This window comes from Rousettus aegyptiacus, unplaced genomic scaffold (genome assembly GCF_014176215.1).
Source record: "Rousettus aegyptiacus isolate mRouAeg1 unplaced genomic scaffold, mRouAeg1.p scaffold_m13_p_12, whole genome shotgun sequence".
NCBI classification, from domain to species: domain Eukaryota; kingdom Metazoa; phylum Chordata; class Mammalia; order Chiroptera; family Pteropodidae; genus Rousettus; species Rousettus aegyptiacus.
The window spans coordinates 3,450,098-3,467,044 of record NW_023416287.1 but is presented as its reverse complement, the minus strand read 5'-3'; the positions used below and the strand labels follow the sequence as shown (position 1 = coordinate 3,467,044).

The 16,947-nt window shown below is 59.5% G+C and overlaps 1 protein-coding gene across 2 annotated transcripts in view; it reads right to left on the bottom strand.

Annotated features, from left to right (window-relative positions):
- BMP7 (bone morphogenetic protein 7) overlaps window positions 1-16,947 on the bottom strand; it is a 67,256-nt gene that overhangs the window by 35,738 nt on the left and 14,571 nt on the right. For both annotated transcript variants that reach the window (XM_016124936.2, XM_036229241.1), the window contains exon 2: window positions 6,782-6,974. In XM_016124936.2, the coding sequence (XP_015980422.1) occupies window positions 6,782-6,974 (193 nt within the window). The remainder of the gene's footprint in view (window positions 1-6,781; window positions 6,975-16,947) is intronic.

The following is a 16,947-nucleotide window of genomic DNA, read 5'->3' as shown; positions in this document are numbered from 1 at the left end:
GAGCTGTCCCCCGGACCCGATCCCCCCGCCATCGCCCGGATTCCCCCTCGAAGCCGGGCTTGGGACGGATTACGGAAGGAAATAAAAGGCACGAAGATCAAAAAACCCCCGAGGCCCAGCAGGTGGCCTCAGCCCACAGCGCGGGAAGCCAAGGGGCCCCTCGGCTCCGGGACGCTGAGCAGGGCAGGCCGACCGCGCTGCGACCGGCACTAGCCGGACCGAACACGGCGCTTCCCGTCGCTGCCCAGAGAGGACGGTGTCGTTGGGTGCAGGCTCAGGCTCTCCCAGCGTGATCTCCTCCAGGACCCCAAGGGGAAGCATGAGATGTCGATGGCCCCTGGCTCCTGCTCGAGCGGCTCCGAGCTGGGGTCTGGAGTGGGGTCTGGAGAAAGGCGGCGGGAGAAGTGCGGGGCGTCCTCGGCCAGGCTGCTCTCGGCGTGGCCTCCTCCGACCTCCCGGGGCCCGCCCGCCGAGCCCTGGCACCAGCTGCTCCCTCCTTGCCCCAGAAAAGGCTACGGGGGAGCCGAACCGGAAACTCCTGAGCTCACACCCTGGGCTGAGGTGTAGTGGTGACAGACGGAAGCCAGGACACATGGAGCCAGGCACGTAGGCCTTCGGGAGCAGCAAGAAGACCCTGGAAGCTTCCAGAAGACGCCAGAGCCAGGGCCCACAGGGATCTGCACCCTCGGCCAGCCACTTCCTGTGCCACTGGGACCGCGGCGAAAGCCCCAGCGGGCCTCGCGCACGGCCCAGGCTGCGGACCGCGGCCAGGGACGCACGGTCGCCCTGTCTGAGCCCCGGGGGAGGAGCGCCGTGGCGCGGTCACGGCCGAGATGTGACTCAGTTCGAGTGCCCGCCCCGCCACTTCCACGACCTCGGGCAGGTCACTTCCCCTCCCTGAGACGTCTCTGCACCTGGGAATGGGGAGACAAGTCTTCGCAGGGTAACGTCCCAGGTGCACCAGACGGCGCCAGGCGGGGCACGTGCTCTGGAGGGTGACCGGGTCCCTTTGCCCAGACGCGCTCACGGTGACTGAGGTCAGAAAAGGCCACGGTCTTGCGATCGAGTCTTTTGTCTTAGCACGATGACAGGAAAGGTCTGACGACCCATCGTCTGGGGCCCCTCGGGGCGTGAGACGGTGAAGCTCTCCCACCGAGGAGCCCTCTGCGCACAGCACCCAAGCACCTTCCCGCAGTGTCTGTAGACCCCATCCCTGGGGTGGGTCAGAGACGCCAAAGCTCAGGCGCCACCCAGCCAGCCGACTCTGGACTGCATTTCACATGACCCCAGGAGGGGCTGAGGACTCCGCTGGGCGGGTCGGGCAGCGCTGACAGAAGCATCCTTCTCGGAGGAAAAGGGTCGGCCTGCGGCAGGTGTGTGTGCTCCTGGATGGCTGGGGAGACCAGCGATGCTCCCCCTGCAGGGAGCTGGGAACCTGGAGAGACCTGGGGAGACCTGGGGAGACCTGGGGAGACCTGGGGAGGGCCGCGAGGAGGCTGTGGGTGACAGAGCCCCGACCGGGTGCGCGGGCGCACGAGGCCTGCCTCCTCCCTCCTCGTCGCCTGCAGGCTGCCTTGGGCTGAAGGGGGCTGAAAAGCTGTCCCCCTTGGCCCATCGCAGGGACAGTTCTCTCTTCGTCAGAGTGACTCAGACTGCAGCGGATCCAGTCTTGACCCAGGAGACCACTCTGAGGTCACCTCCCGGCAGCCAAGGTCTCTGAGATGGACCAAGGGACAATTTCCCTCCAGCTGCCAACACCATCTAGACCCGGGTGATGACTGATGCCCTTCGAGCAGGTTCCCCCCAAGGGGTATCTCACAGAGCACCCGCATGTCCTATAGATAGGGCAGCACTGCAGGGAACAAGCTTGGGACCCGCGTGGGGAGGAGGACGGGGAGGCTGGGAAATGCCCAGTCTAGTTCCCACGAATAAAACCAGCTAACTGGAGCGACCTCCAGCCCCAAACGCCCTCACCTGCAGCTGGAACCGGCGTTGGAACCAATGGGCACAGAAGTGAGTCCAGCTCTGGGAAGCCGGGCCTCAGCTGGTTGGGCCCTGGGCTTGGGGTCCGGAAAAGGAGGGTGAGACTCCGATCCCTTAGCCCATCACCCTACCCCCGCCCAGCAAGGCCACTGGAGCCAAGGCCACCGACCCCAGACCCGGGTCGCAGCCCCACCCGCCCAGGGTGGCTCCAGCACGCCCCTCCAGCTGTCTGAGGCCCCACTGCGAGCAGGGCCCGAGGGCCAGGGAGGGCGCCCAGGTCGGCTCATTATTGGAATCTAATCTGGATTCCCAGAGATCAAGAGGACTCATGGAAAGGGGCTGTCACAAGGGGAGAGATGCTGAGGGAGCAGGCTCGTCCCCGGCACCCCGGGGCTTTTCTGCAGCTCAAGGCGAAGCTCACCAGAGAGCCAGGCAGCTGGGCGGCTGGCAGCCACGAGGCCCCAGCTCCCTTAGAGGGGGCAGGCCGGCCACGCGGCAGGGCAGCGGGGCAGGATGTGGGCGCCTCCGCGGGAACCAGACCAGCCCCACAGGCCTCGGCTTAAAACGAAATGCACGGCCCCAGGCTGAGGAGAAGCAAACAGGGCCTCCACCTCTGTTCACGCTCAGGCCCTCGTCCCCACCGAAGAGCAGCTGCGAGATGTAGCAGGGAGGGGGGCCCTGCGTTTCCCTGAGATCGCCACATTCCCCATGATGACGGTGATGGTGACGGTGACAGTGATGGTGACAGTGACGGTGACAGTGATGGTGATGGTGATGATGGTGATGATGGTGATGATGGTGATGATGGTGATGATGATGATGGTGATCGTGACAGTGATGGTGATGGTGACGGTGACGGTGATAACGGCGATGCTAACATAAGTAAAACTTTACCGAGCACTTAACTATGTTCGAAGTACGCTGACCTCTTTTACCCTCGCCAGAACCCTGGGAGGCAGACGCAACCATGCGCAGTGGAGGAAACCGAGGCTCCAAGGCATTACTAGTTCCCAAGGCCACACTGGTACACGGCGTTGGGATCCAAACCCACACCCTTATTAGCTGGGGAATTACTTAAAATGATTGTCTTGCTTCTGGATTAAAAACCACCCAGAAAAAAAACCCCAGGAGTTTAAACAATGCCTTTAACCTTTCAACTTCTGGAGAATGAGGGACTTGCTTCCTCCTGCAGGTGCAGAAAGGCGACTTCGAGGTCTACAGAGAAGAGCGGCTTCCCCCGCCCCACGGGGTCTCATTCGAGCTCCTGCCCCACTTTACACGTGGCACCTACTGGCACCTCCTCCGAACGCAAACTTGGGTCTGGTTACGACTACCCCTGCATGGACCGTGACGGGCGCTCAGACATCTGCTGATGAGGGACTTGGCCTCCCAGCAAGACAAAAGACCCCGGAGGCAGGAACCCAAAGCTAGGCCAGGCAACTCCAGAGATCACCTGTGGCCAAGCTGCTCATCGGGGTCAACCTGTCATGCCCGCCCTGGCCACCGGCCAGCGAGCCGTAGACAGCTGTCCTGCCCATCCCTCTTCCAACCACAGTGACTCAGGCCCGCTCCTCTCCCCTGGGGCCTCCGGGTCCACCCTAAGGATCTAAGACGGGGCAGAGGAGGCGGCCACCTCGAGCCGGGACGGGCCCACGGCGTCAGCAGGCTGACACAGGCGGGAAGGCGAGCAGCGGCTGGCAGCCTGGCGGGGCAGCCGGAGGCCCCCGGCTCATCCGAGCGAAGGCCAGGTGGCTCCTCCCGCACCGCCAGCCTCCCTGCCCCTGCCCCACCTGCGGGCTTGCGGTCCTCCCTGCCTTGGGCCTGACTTCTCCTCCTGAGACGCCCTCTGCCCCCCGCCGCCGAAATGTCCCCACTCAACCAGGCCATCCGCGACCACGCGGGGGCCTCTCCAGGCCTGACGGTCTACTTGCTGTTTATCGCCTGTCTTCCTGGCCCCCCGGCACAGGTTGAAGATACGCGCAAGTCCTACCCTTGGAACCTCACTCGGAAATAGGGTCTTTGCAGATGCAATTCAGTCAGATGAGGTCACCCTGGAGGAGGGTGGGCCCCTAATCCAAGATGGCTGGTTTCCTCAGAAGAAAAGGAGAGAGACGTGCGGAGGGAAGGCAGGTTTCAGGGGCCGGCCCCGCCAATAACGCTGATGTCAGACTTCCGGCCTCCAGGGCTGTGAGAGAATGCATTCCTGTTGTTTTAAGCACCCCCAGTTCGTGGCACCTCGTTAGGGCTGCCCCTGGGAACCAGTGCACCCTGCAAGCAGCGTTTTGGACAAGGTTCCTGCCCTCTGCACCCGAGCTGGCCGGCTCCTGCAGGCCAGTCCAGAGGCCAGCGCCTGGCACGGAGTAGAATAAACGAAGCGCCTGTGTCTCCAAATGCGGTGGCCTCTGACCCCGATAAGGGGGCACCGTGCCTGTCACAGGGTCTCCAGTGCCCTTCCCAGTGCATGGAGCGGAGCGGGTGTGCACAGGGGGTGTGGGACCAGTGGGCCGGGGCGCCCCTCACATCGGGAGCGGCACCCGAGGACGCGGGCAGTCCTGAAGCAAATGCCCACTCACGGGATGAGGGCCCGGCCGGTGGCATCGCAGCCGGGCCCCGAGACCACCCGCCGGCAAGGGGGACATGCTCCTGCACGGGGAACTTGTAGGAAGAGTCGCACAGCTGACGCCGGCCAGCCCCCCAGTTGTGTCCGGCCGGACCCGCTCGGGGCAGCTTCTGGGGTTAAACCTCCCGGGGAGATTCCTGCGGCAGGTGTGGGGAGCCTGCCAGGAGGCGCGGGCGTGAGCGGGGATCGGGGCTTACACAAGTGGGCGATTGACGAATAGCCTCTGGGTACCTGCCTCACCCCCGATTAATCTGCCTCCATGAGGAAAGTCAAACATATGTTCTTGTTCGAGAGTCCCGAGGCATTTGTCAGAGGACAAAGCAAGTATTTGTCACCCCCTAAGAAGAAACACGATGCTTCTTGCAATTGGGCCTGGGGCCAGGGCATACACAGCCCTGGGTAACTGGGGCACCTGAGTACCTTCGGTAACATCTGGGGGTGACTGCCAAGGCTGTCTGCCGCCTGCCCCACCCCACACCCACTTTCCAGTATCACAGGCAGTGCACTCATGGGGGTGGGGGGCTCCAAAATGCAAATCTAACCCGCACTGAGGTAACATTTGTCACCCACCAGACGTACAAAGACCAGAACAGTCTGAGGAGAGGCCATGCTGGCGAGCGCGGGGAAACAGGCCTTCTCTTAGGAGTATAAACCGACGCGGCCTCCGCGGAGAGCAGTTCAGCCACCGAAGTGTGCGCCCTCTGACCCCACAGTTCTATTTCTCTAACTGTATCTGACTGATGGACATGCACGAGTGTGAAATAACATGTTGACAAAGTTATCCCTCCCGCAGCCCACCCCCCGGCCCCGGCCCCCGCGCCGGCCGCCGTGCGGAGAAACGGATAGAGCCTGCCGTGCGCCGCAGAAGACCGGGTAAACGCGCTGCGGCACGGCACCCCGGACGGAAGGCGTGTGGCCGTCAGCAGAGCAAGGACACCCCGTGGGGCCTGGCGGGGTTCGCCGTCCCGTGACGAAGGCACGGGGCAGGAGCGAGCACGTGGCGAGGATAAACGCACGCACGCGCCCGCCGATCGAGGAGCCTCGGGGAACGGCGGCAGAGGCCGCCTGAGGGCGGGGCGCCGGGGCCCGGAGGTAGAGGAAGCCTACTGTTCACTGTGGTTGCGTCGCTCTGATTCATGCGTTACACTATGAATGGGTCTTACTATTCAAAAACAAATCATTAAGAGAAATGTTTTTAGGGTGCCTGGGCTCAAGTTCCACTGTGTCCATTTTCCCGTGAGATCGGGGGTCCCCGACCCCGGGGGGCTGCAGACCGGGCCGCACAGCAGGAGGTGAGCAGCTGCATCTGCAGCCGCTCCGGGGTGCGAGGGTCACCGCCTCGGCTCCGCCTCAGAGCGTGAGGCATTAGATTCTCATAGGAGCCTTGGTGGGAGCCGCTGCTCTGGACAGTCTCAGGTGAGACCTGTCATTCTAGTCATTCTCCCCATTTCGCAGACGGGTCGCCACCTGGGTAGCTACTGTGAACGCACACTGACGGCTGTGACATGTCAGAGACACTGGAGAGAAGTCTGGTTTCCTCGGTATTTAGGAGGACCCCCAAAACGGCGGTGCTTTGCGAATGAGGCGGCGATGGCTCCTGTGTCCCCAATGAGGCAAAAGCTCAGGACGACCCGTGAGAAGGGGGAGCCCACCCACCTTTCTTCCACTAATCACCGAGGAACGGTATGGGGGGGGCGGCAGCGATGAACGTCGTCTGGACACCTGAGACGTCCGGAACCCCAGCCGCTGGGCAGCACGACCTGGGCCATGTCCACCTCGGGGCTGTACCGTGGTCCAGCCCAGTTGCTCAGACTTCTCAGAAGACCTTGGAACTAAGGGGTCTCAAGAAATTAAAAGTCTTTCAACACGAGCTTTTGGTTCCCGATTCCTGACCGGACTTTTGGGAGGCCGGGAGTTCTCCGCCTGCTTACTTTTGGTTTGGGGTCACGAATGGCCACTTCGGCGGGCCGCCTGCCGGCACGGGGTGCCGCGTGATGAGCGGGGGAGGGGCAGGCCTTCCACCTGCTTCTTCCCCTTCCCCGTGCCCCGCCTTCCACGCCCCCGGACATTGGCCGTGACTGCCCCGCCCCAGCCCAGCCCCGCCCTCAGGCCGTCGCCCCTCCTTCCCGTCCCTGGAGGGAACCCGGCGCCCCCGCCAGGCGCCAGTGCGGCACCCACCTGCCCAGGTGCTCCTGCAGCACCTGGTACACGCTGATGCGGAACGTCTCGTTGTCGGAGCGCTCCCGGACGTAGTCCTTGTAGATCCGGAATTCGGCCGCGGTCACCGCTTCCCCTTCGGGGATCTTGGAAAGGTCGAAGCGGAACTCCCGATGGTGGTAGCGTGGGTGGAAAAACTCTTTGTCGTGTTCCACTGGAGAGGGAAAAACACACACAGGCCCCCGAAGCTCATTAGTGACTGGGTCTCACTCTCCCGGCTCCGAGTTCAAGCATCCGGTCTAAGCTAGACGGAGACAGGCCCCCTCCCCTGCCCGGCGACCCCTGGTGATGACTGCCCTTTATGGGCTGACCCACTGCAGACCAGAGCGTCACAGGCTTAGAGCCGTGACTCTGCAGTCGGCCTGCTGGGAAGAGCTGGGCACTGACCACGGCCATCCCAGAGGCCCTGGACAGACTCAGGTTCCAAGAGCCCTGGCCTGGGTTCGAATCCCGCTAGCTGTGTAGCCTGGACGAGGTACCAAGTATGCTATCTGGACCCCAATTTCCCCATCGGAAAGTGGGAATGATAATCCTCCTTCATTTGTCGTTGTCAGAGTTAAGTGATCTAATTCGAGTAAGAAGCTTAACCCCTGGCAGGGTTAGGTAACCGTGAGCCATGGTTAGCAAGCGGCCACCTTCCTCGGTCTCCCGGGTATCCTCGGGCCCTGTGCTCAGCCCTGGCAGCATGTGAAAATCACCAGGGGAGCTCTGAAAAAATGCTGGTCCCCCGGCCCAGCGGCGGGCTGGCGCGCATTGACTAGCGGGCTCTCGGGGGCCTGTCTGTAGTGTCTGCCAGTTTCTGTCTTGGCAGATCGCAGCTTCTCAAAGGGAAGTCACTGAAGAAGGAGGCGGGGAGCTCGTCGCTTGGGGGGCTCTAGCACCCTGCTGGCCTCACCCCACTCCGAACCAAGTCATCAGTGTCTTTGGGGGGGAGGGGGTTCCGAAGCCTGTACTTTTGAGAACACCGTAGATGTTTCTAACAGCCTCCAGGGTTTACACCCAGAGCCTCAGACTAAAAGCAGAAAAAGAGATGAATGTGGGGGCCTTTGGAAAATGACTTCAGGACAAAACAAGGCCAAGGTCCCCAGCACATCTCTGATGCTAGCCGTGAGGCCTGACTAAGACACCAGCCCGTTTCATAGGTGATCAATGCCAAGGCGGGTGCAAGCCCAAGCACAGTGCGTCCAGGGATGGACCTCTGGACCGGAACACAGCAGGGGTGAAGCTGCGAGTCCTCAGATGCTGGAAGGATGCAGTCCCTGCAGACACCTTTCGTCTCCCGGGAGACACGGCCCCGTCTGTACTTCCTGCCGGGGGGTGGGGAACCAGCGTGGCCAGAAGAGGGGAGAAACGTGACCAGCGAGCGTCAGCCCCGAAGCTCTCAGGCTGGGTCAGGGCTGCGACTCCGAGTAGGGTGGGAATGCCTTCAGGAAGGCAGCTCGCAGCGCCGGCGGCCTAAAGGCCCTTCCCACAGGTCTCCATTCTGAAAGAGAAATCCCCTTTGAACCTTAGTAGTAGTTCTAAAAGGCACTGGTGTGAAGGCGGGGGGCATCGAGGGATTATCCGCCCATCAGGCTGCTCCCTACTGGAGACCGGAGGACCCTGGCTGGGCACAGGGGTGGCCCTGCCTCTGGTCCACAGCCACAGGAGTCCTGGGCTACCTGTGGAAAGCTGGCCCGACGAAGGACTCTCTGGACACCATCCCGCAGCCCCCCAGGATTGCGGCCGCCCTCACACGCTCCCCCCTGTAGACCCGCGAGGACTAGCCTCCTGACGCAATCTGAGGAAAAGGAAAGCCTCGACGGGGTGGCGAAGCGTGGTGATGGGGACGCCAGCGCCCCACCTGATTTATGGGGGGGGGGTCTCTGTGGCAGCTTCTAGGACGCGCGGACGCCTGGGGGTCAGGTGAGCCTGAGGCGGGGACCCCAGCGTGAGGGGCCTGTTAGATGCCCTGGGCCAGGCCTCTGTCGCCCTCCCGGCCAGGGCGAGGAAGGGTTGGAAGATGGGCAGAAACCAAGTTAAATGCCCAGCAGCGCCTTCCAAAACTTGACGGTTTTCAGGAAAAGCCTGCTTGACCTTCTGGACCACGTGGTCCTCTGACTGCCCCCCGCAGATGCAGCTAAGCTGCGAGACGGGACCGAGGACTGCGTGAGCGAAGCCGCACTCCCCAGGCGAGACCTGCGAGTCCAGCGTGACGGCTCTGCCCCGCGCTGGGGTCCGGCCTCCGTGACTCAGGCTGGTGCTCTGAGCCCCGTTAACAAGAACGACACCCTGAGAACAGGTAGAACCGAGCGAGGTCCACAGGATAGCCAGAATCTCGGAGTGAGTTTCCAAGGGCCCCCGACTGCTGAGGATCCCCCACCCCCATTAACCCAGGAACTTCAGGCCCGGACTCCTTCCTTTCCTGCAAGAACACCAGTCATCCAAAGGGGGCCAGGGGGCGGATGCAGCCGAGGCTGCCCTCGGTGGGCGATTTACGGCCCCGCAGCTTTGGATGGGAAATGTGATGACGGCTCTTCACTCCTTCCAAGACCTACATGGCAAGATTAAGGAGGCTGAAAAGCCGCCGGAGGCGAGCCGTAAGCCGGGACGTCTGGAAAACGGAGCAGATGCACCCCACAGCCGGGACAGGGAAATGGCAGGCACACTGGCACACTGGGCCCGGCTCCCACGGGAGCGGGGGGGGGGGGGGGGGCGGTCCCCAACCAGAGGGGAGGAGCATCGCGTCCAAGCGTAAAGCGACGGAGGCTGCGACAGAGGCTGCCGAGACACCTGGGCGTCCCCTCGCGCCCTCTGCACCTGTCCTGTTGGCGAGGCGTCCTGACCGCCCTGCTGCAGGTGTGTGAGCGCCCTCGGCTGCCCCGCTGCAGGAGAGAAGCAGGTAAAAAAGGTCCAGTGAGGTCGCAAGTCTGTCACCCACCTAACCCCGAAGCTCGGTAGCAGCCACCATTTAAAATGTTTTATTTTTAATTGTGGTAAAATACAAAATTAACCGTCTTGGTCATCCTTAAGCATGCAGTTCGGCAGTGTGAAGTACATGCTCAACCCATGACCAGGATTCTCTTGGTTTTGCAAAACCGAAAGTCTGTGCTCCTTAAGCAGCTCCCCAGCCCCCGGCCGCCCCCGCCCCTGGCAGCCATCATTCCACCTTCCGCCCCTGTACAGCTGGCCGCTCTAGGGACCTCCGTAAGTGGAGTCACATATGATTCGCTCACTTAGCATAGTGTCTTCAAGGTTCATCTACATTGTAGCATGTGCCAGACTTCTTTCCAAGGCTGAATGGCATTCCACTGGCTCCTGTGAATAATGCTGCTACGAACATGGGTGCGCAAATCTCTCTGTGAAACCCTGCTTTCAATCCTTTGGGGTCTACACCCGGGAGTGGAATTGCTGGATCCTACGGCAATTCTATTTTTAATTTTCTGAGGACCTATCATACTGTTTTCCATAGACACTGCTCCATTTTATGGTCCCATCGACAGCACACAAGGGTCAGAGTCTTTCCACATCCTGTCCGACACCTGTGCTTTCCTGACATTTGTTTTGTTTTGCTCGTGGCCGTCCTAACGAGTGGCAGGTGGATGGTCACCACTACAAAAGGTCCACTGGCCCGGACTCCCCATCCCCTGTGTCCCACGCGTCATCCTTATAAAACCCCTGCTCAGAGGTGGCACACACACCACGTCTGTCTCACAGATGAGGCCACCGAGGCCCAGAGAGGTGAAGTTACGTGCCCACGGCCACACAGCGGGTCCGAATGCCCAGTGGCCTTCAGCGCTTGGCCACGTTCTTGCCCTCACACGAGGAACCAACTCCGTCCAACCATGTAGCTGTGAAGACGATTACACAGGACAGCTCCGAACTGCACCAAGGTCCTGCCACACACCACGTGGTCACATTAATCTCAACGACTGAGCTCAGAGCGAAGGCCCTGCGTCCCACACGGGCCCCTCCCTGGTTTGTAAGTTTCGTTCTGGCCCAAGGCCAGAGTCGCCCTGGAGCGAGGCGGACGGCTTGAAGATTCTGCAGCATTAACCCGTCTCCCCGTCAACCAAGTCGGGGGGCAGGGCCCTGCCTGGCAGACGGCACACAGGAGGCATTGTCTCCCCCGCCCCCGAACTGCCGCTTCAACTCTCGAACTTTCCACCCAGCGCTTGGGCCCGCGAGACCACCTGGAGTCCCAGCACCGGGCGCTCCGAGAGGCTCTTCGGGGACACTGGCTCCTTGTCCGAGGCGGGGGCTGCGGCCCGGGACGCGGGGTGCGCGGGCGAGGCCGCCCGGCTCTCTGTCATCAGCGGGGCCGGCCGCACAGATGCGGGGGTGGGGGAGGGGCCGGAGGATCCTGCGCCGCGAGATTAAACACTTCAGCGTCAACATGTGTGCAGCGCGGCTCGAACAATGTTATCATTGTGAACCGAATGGACCGGAGGGTTTCGGGGCTGGGGTGGGGAGAGGGAGGAAAGATGGGTTTAATTATCTCCAGGGCCGAAGCCAGTTGTTTGCCTAAAAAGCCCCAGACGCTGGTGGAGCTGAAAAGAAAAACGGGCTGTGAGCCCGCGTCAATCCTTCCGACATAAACCGAGGCAGCCGACCTTCACCCGTGGGCGCCCCATCTCCTCAGAGGGAGGACCCCAGCTCCCCAGGATCTCTGGGTCCCAGTCCCACTCTCGACTAATTGAAAATGAGGGGAAAGAATGAAAACTAGTTACTATTTTCAGCTAAATTAGCAATGTTCAACGAGGGGCAATTCTGTCCCCCACCAAGGGACATTGGGCAATGCCCGGATTCATTTTGTGTGTGCTGCTGGCGTCTGGTGGGCGGAGGCCAGGGTCATTGCTAAACATCCTGCCATGCACAGGACAGCCCCACGCCAGGGAATGGCCCCGCCCCACTGTCAATCATGCCGCGTGGAGAATCCCTGAGCCAGCAGACAAACCTCAAGAGAGTCACCAGACCTGGGTTTAGCCCCATCCGGGTGCTCGGCTAGCTGCGCGGGACCCACGCTCACTGGGCCTCGGTTCTTCCCTTGGCAACAAAGAAATGGGTTTACCAGTCTGAACTCCCCCTTCTCTGCTGATAGGCTCACCACAGAAAGCTGCCGACGTTCTCCCGAACTGGCCTGCAGACGGTCTACACCGAACCCCTACACCCGTGCTGCCCACCGCGGCAGCCACGAGCCACACGTGTCTACGGAGTGCTTGAAACGCGGCCGGCGTGCCCGGGAGCTCCGCGGTCACGCTTATTTCAGTGTCATTAATTTAAATCTAAACGGCCGCACGTGGCCCCCGGCGCCCGCATTGGGCAGCGGACACAGGGCACGTCTGCGGGCACGGGAGGCCCCGCCTGACAGCGCCACTCGGCGGGGCCGGCGCGCCGGCTTCTCACACCAACGCGACGGTGTCAAAGGCTGACTGTGAACAGGTGTCCCAACGTACGCTCCCGGAGACAGGTAGGACGGTTCTCCCTCGAGAAGCGAAATCGCACGCCAATGGGGACAACTCGGTCCCGGGCTGTGGGAGCGGCCTGGGACGGACGCGGGCGGCTCTCCGTCCTGTCTGGAAAGCAGGCGCGAGAGCCCCTGCTCGGTCACAGGGCCACTTGGGAGCTTGTCACTGAGTGGGGGACGCCACGCCGGATGACCGCCAGACTCCCGAGCTCAGGAGCGCAGGGCTGGGGCTTTGCTCGGGGACCCCGGCCCTGCGGCCCCCTCCCCGGGGCTGAGCCGGGCCAGCTCGGTGGTCACAGTCCACGGCCCTTTCGTTCTCTTCCTGGAACGTAGCTGCTCTCGTCATTTTATTGACTGGCCCGTTGACCTGCCTGTTAACTGTCTCGTAGGTTTTAACTCCAAGAGAGTGAGACCTGAGCGAGGACCCCAACACAGGTGTCCGCCAGGCCAGGCTGGGCGCGGGTCCCGGCTCTACTGCCCCCCGGGCGCTTAGTGAGTCACTGCTCACCCAATGGGGGACGCGAACCGTGACACGAGTTCGGTGGGTCATCTACCTGCGTTTTAACCCAGGAGGTCTGGGGCGGGACCCAAGAACTTGCACTTCTAACACAGTCTCCGGAGACGCTGACGCTGCCGGTCCAGGGACCCTACTGCCAGAACAGAGCCTGTGGCGTGCGGGCGCAGGGCGGCCCCGGCGACGCTCACTCGCACCGAGCCGTCGCCGCGCACCGCGTCATCCGCCACGCTCGTCTGTCACTTGGCGGATCTCAAGTGTCTGTGAAGAGACTCTGGGAACTTTCCCCACGAGCCCCCCTGGGGGGACAAAACTCTCCTCCTGGCCTCACTCAGCCCCGGAAGCAGCGGAGAACCAGGGCAGAGGTGGGCCATGGGGACCTATGGCCTGGGTTAGAATGCAGGCTCTGCCTGTTGCCACCAGTGACTCGGGAAAAGCTGACCCACCTCCGGGAGACTCGGCTTCCCCCTCCATAAAATGGGGACATTGAGAGAACCCGGTCACGGAGCCACCGTGAGAATTCAAGGAGACAGGAGGCAACCGTGGAACAGGGTGGGGACATGTGCCTGACCAGAGCAGGCCCTGGGAACCGCGGGGTGGGGAGGAGATGCTGTGGCCGCCCCCCCCCCCCGCCTCTCCCACCCAGGGCAGGAGGGCGCCTGCCCAGGCCTTCCCCCCAAAGCAGCTAGAGACTCCTGGGTCAGCTGGGCAGGCGCAGCTGGTTTAAGGTATTTTAGAAGCAAATCAAATCAAATGAGAATTTATAATCCTTCCTGAGGTCTGGGTTCCATCAACCTAAACTCATTAGGTCTCAGCAGTGCAGGTGCAGCTAAGGAAGAGATTGTTCTGCGTTTCCTTCTTGCCGGGCTCCCATCTCCCTTTCAAAATAAGAGCTTCAAGCGCCTCATTCATTTCATGTTCACATTTTAACAACCTGCACTTGAATTCCCAAGCCAAACTGTGAAGACATCCTTAAAATTGCATTGTTTTCCTTTGAACCTATTCCTGGTAAAGGAAGGAGAATCTGACATCAAACCAACGAATGGTTGTGAAAGTACATTTTGGGTCCCTCTGCCAAATGCCACTAGCAGAGTTGCAAACAGACTTCCAAAGTGAGTCTCTGGTTAACATGAAACAATTCTAAATGGGGACATCTTCCCAAATCATTCAAAGACATTAGTGGCGATTTAGAGAATTCTTGTACAATTAAACTTACATAAAGTTTTAAAACGAGTGAGGCTACTCTGTGCCATTAGAAGCCAGGACAGGGGTCACCCTTGGGCGATGGTATGAGGGGGTTCTGGGGTCTGGTCAGGTTCTGTTTCTAGATCTGGGCCCTGGTTACCCAGAAGTGTTCGCTTTATGAAAATTCCTAACTATTCTTGACTTGGGACACTGTTCTGTATGCATATTACACTTCGATAAACAGTTTTATTAATAATAAATGTTGGCTGGCTGTATCCATCTCCAGTCCTACTGAAGAAGAAGTATTTGTCACCATAGTTCCTCTACTGTAAGAGGTGCAATCAATTTAATGACAGCCCTTTGGGGAAAAGATGTGAACACCTTTCTCAATGTTGAGACATCTTGGTTTCAGAAACACCGATAATCAAAGAAATCGCATATTACGCCTAAAGCACACGCGTGACTTCCCACTGCCCTCCCGTTAGCAAGGCTGGTCACAAACCTGCTCCCAAGCCATTCTTTGAGTCTCGGGAACAGTTCAGGGTGAAGTCTAAGAGGAAGGGATGGGGAGCTAAACCTCCAAATTCAAATACACTCGCTGGTGATTTTAGGTCAGATACTCACTTCTCTATGCTCAGTTTTCTGGTTTATAAAATAGGGAGCTAGTAATGGCACCCACCGGAATGGTACTCATGAAAATTATTATTGTTGTTGTTGTTATTTTTATAATGGTTAACGTGGCTATCATTGGATAGTAGGCAAGTCCCCAACCCCACAGCCCAGACACAAGGAGCCAGGGGCTGACTCCCACCGAACCTGTCCATGCAGCATGATCCATCTTCTAGACCCACCTGACTCATGAGCGAACACGTGATTCAAGCTGCCTCAGAGTCTCTCCCTGGAAATTTTAGCCGAGAACTCAAGTTTATTCTGCCTATTTGCTCTGCCATTGTCTGCACATTGACGTTTAACCCTTAGGCTTGTCGCCTCATGGTCACAAAATGCCTGCCACGGCTCCAAGCATCACAGAACCAACCGCATTCAAGGCAGGAAAGGGAGGGGGGGACAGGATAGAGTTCTGTTCGCTCAGCTGTCACTCGTCAGGAAACAAAATATTTTTCAGAACCACCTCTCACCCCATTCTACCCCCAGCAGACTTCCTCTCGGGTCTCACTGGTTAGAGCAGCGTCCGTGGCCATTCCAACCTGCTCGGGACGCTGGGGAAGCAAGTACGTGGCCGTCAGATAGTTGTAGCTACAAGTGGGTGTGGACGGCCATCTTCCTCCCCACAGGCAGGGCAGCGGGAGCATCGGCGAGGAGAGAGGGAAGCCGCTCCAGGATGGGATGTGGATGCGCCGATTCCCCTTTTCTCCCTAAACTACTATGAACAGATTTCTTTTGTCCACAACCAAGAGTTCCGCTACATATACTTTGGTTCACACCAAACAGACACTGCCCAGAAACAACCCCGAGAACAGCTTCTACCTTCCTTCCCCCGGAACGTCTCTTCCACCCAGGGGGCCTAAGGACACATTAGTCCCTCTTGGAGACGAGCAGACGCGACCCAGGTGCCCAAACCACTTACTGGAAAAGGTTCTTAGAGGCTGTGAGTGCAGCTACCAGGCTCCACCAGGCGGGCAGGGCTCTCCTCCAAGCAGCTCTCCACCCCTGGTTAGCAAACAATGACACAGATTCTCAACATGCCTTGAGTATCTTGATCTGTTCATCCTCTACCCAACGGGAAACAGGAGCCACCTGTCCCACAAGCAGAACTCGGGCCCCGCCCAGGCCTCTGCTTCCTCCCAGCGGATAATGATTCCTGACCTGCTGGGGTCACTTCCAAGAACTTCTGCCCCTTATCTAAGGAGATCAGGAGGGTTCCGCAGATAAAGTTAAGTTTGTTTTCAGCAAACAATTGGCTGTTGGCTGGAGTCCCGCACACTCTCCAAAGTTCAGGTTAAAGCTGAGCCTACTCACGGGTTCGTGGGGAGAGGCCCGGCTGCGTGAATGTCAACACGCAGCCGACCTCTGCGTGTTCTCAGTGGCGCTGTTACTTGGAGACTTAGGAAACTAGCACAGGGCCTCTATTTATCTGCACATATAGTTGAGCCAAACCGCATGTGTAAATAACGTATAAATCCAACTACAGACCACACAGAGGACAACAACAAAGGAAGAGAGAGAAACAGTATATGTCACTTGAATGTGGCTACCTAGCAACCACTTCCAACACAATTTCCCCCACCCACCTCCCACTGCGGTGGCCAGAGGCCGGTCTCCTACCTTCCAGTCCTCCCTTGCAACAAGACCTGGCCTTATGGACTGGTTCGGCCTATGGGGCTTAAGATGTCTTCTGAGGACTTCTAGGAATCCACGAGATAGGCAAGCAAGGAGAGCTCTTTGGACGCTTCCCCCTTCTCCTTCCTTGAATGTGAGGTTGTACGAGGATGTGATGTCTGGGGCTGTGGCAGCCATGTTGCAACCATGAGGTAATACGCATGAGGAATTTCAGGGTGAAGGAGGGAAGGTGGAAAGATCATGGACACCTGGATATCACTGGGCTGCTATCCGAACTTGGAATCAACTCACTGAAGACTTACTGTCATGGAGATAATGACACAATCTTAATGCTGGAGCCGCTGTTAGGTAGGCATGCTGTGACTTAGAGCAAGTCCTAAATGAGAGACATCATTCCTCCCCACGGAAGCAGGGAGCAAGTTTTGGGAGGTAGGTATATATCTCACAGTATCTCCTGTCCCTGAGGGTGCTGATAGTGTAAAGATAAGTCTTTTGGTACAAATCATGGGCCCTAATGGTGAGCTGATTATTTCGTTTCTGCCCGAAGGAAAACCTGTAACAGGGATTTGGTGAGAAACGGAGTGTGTCTCTATCCAACGCGGCAGCTTCCTGAGGGATTGCAGAATTGCAACGGTCGTTTTCACTGCGCTCGTTTTTTGTCCTACCCGCCGCCTTCGGCCTAGC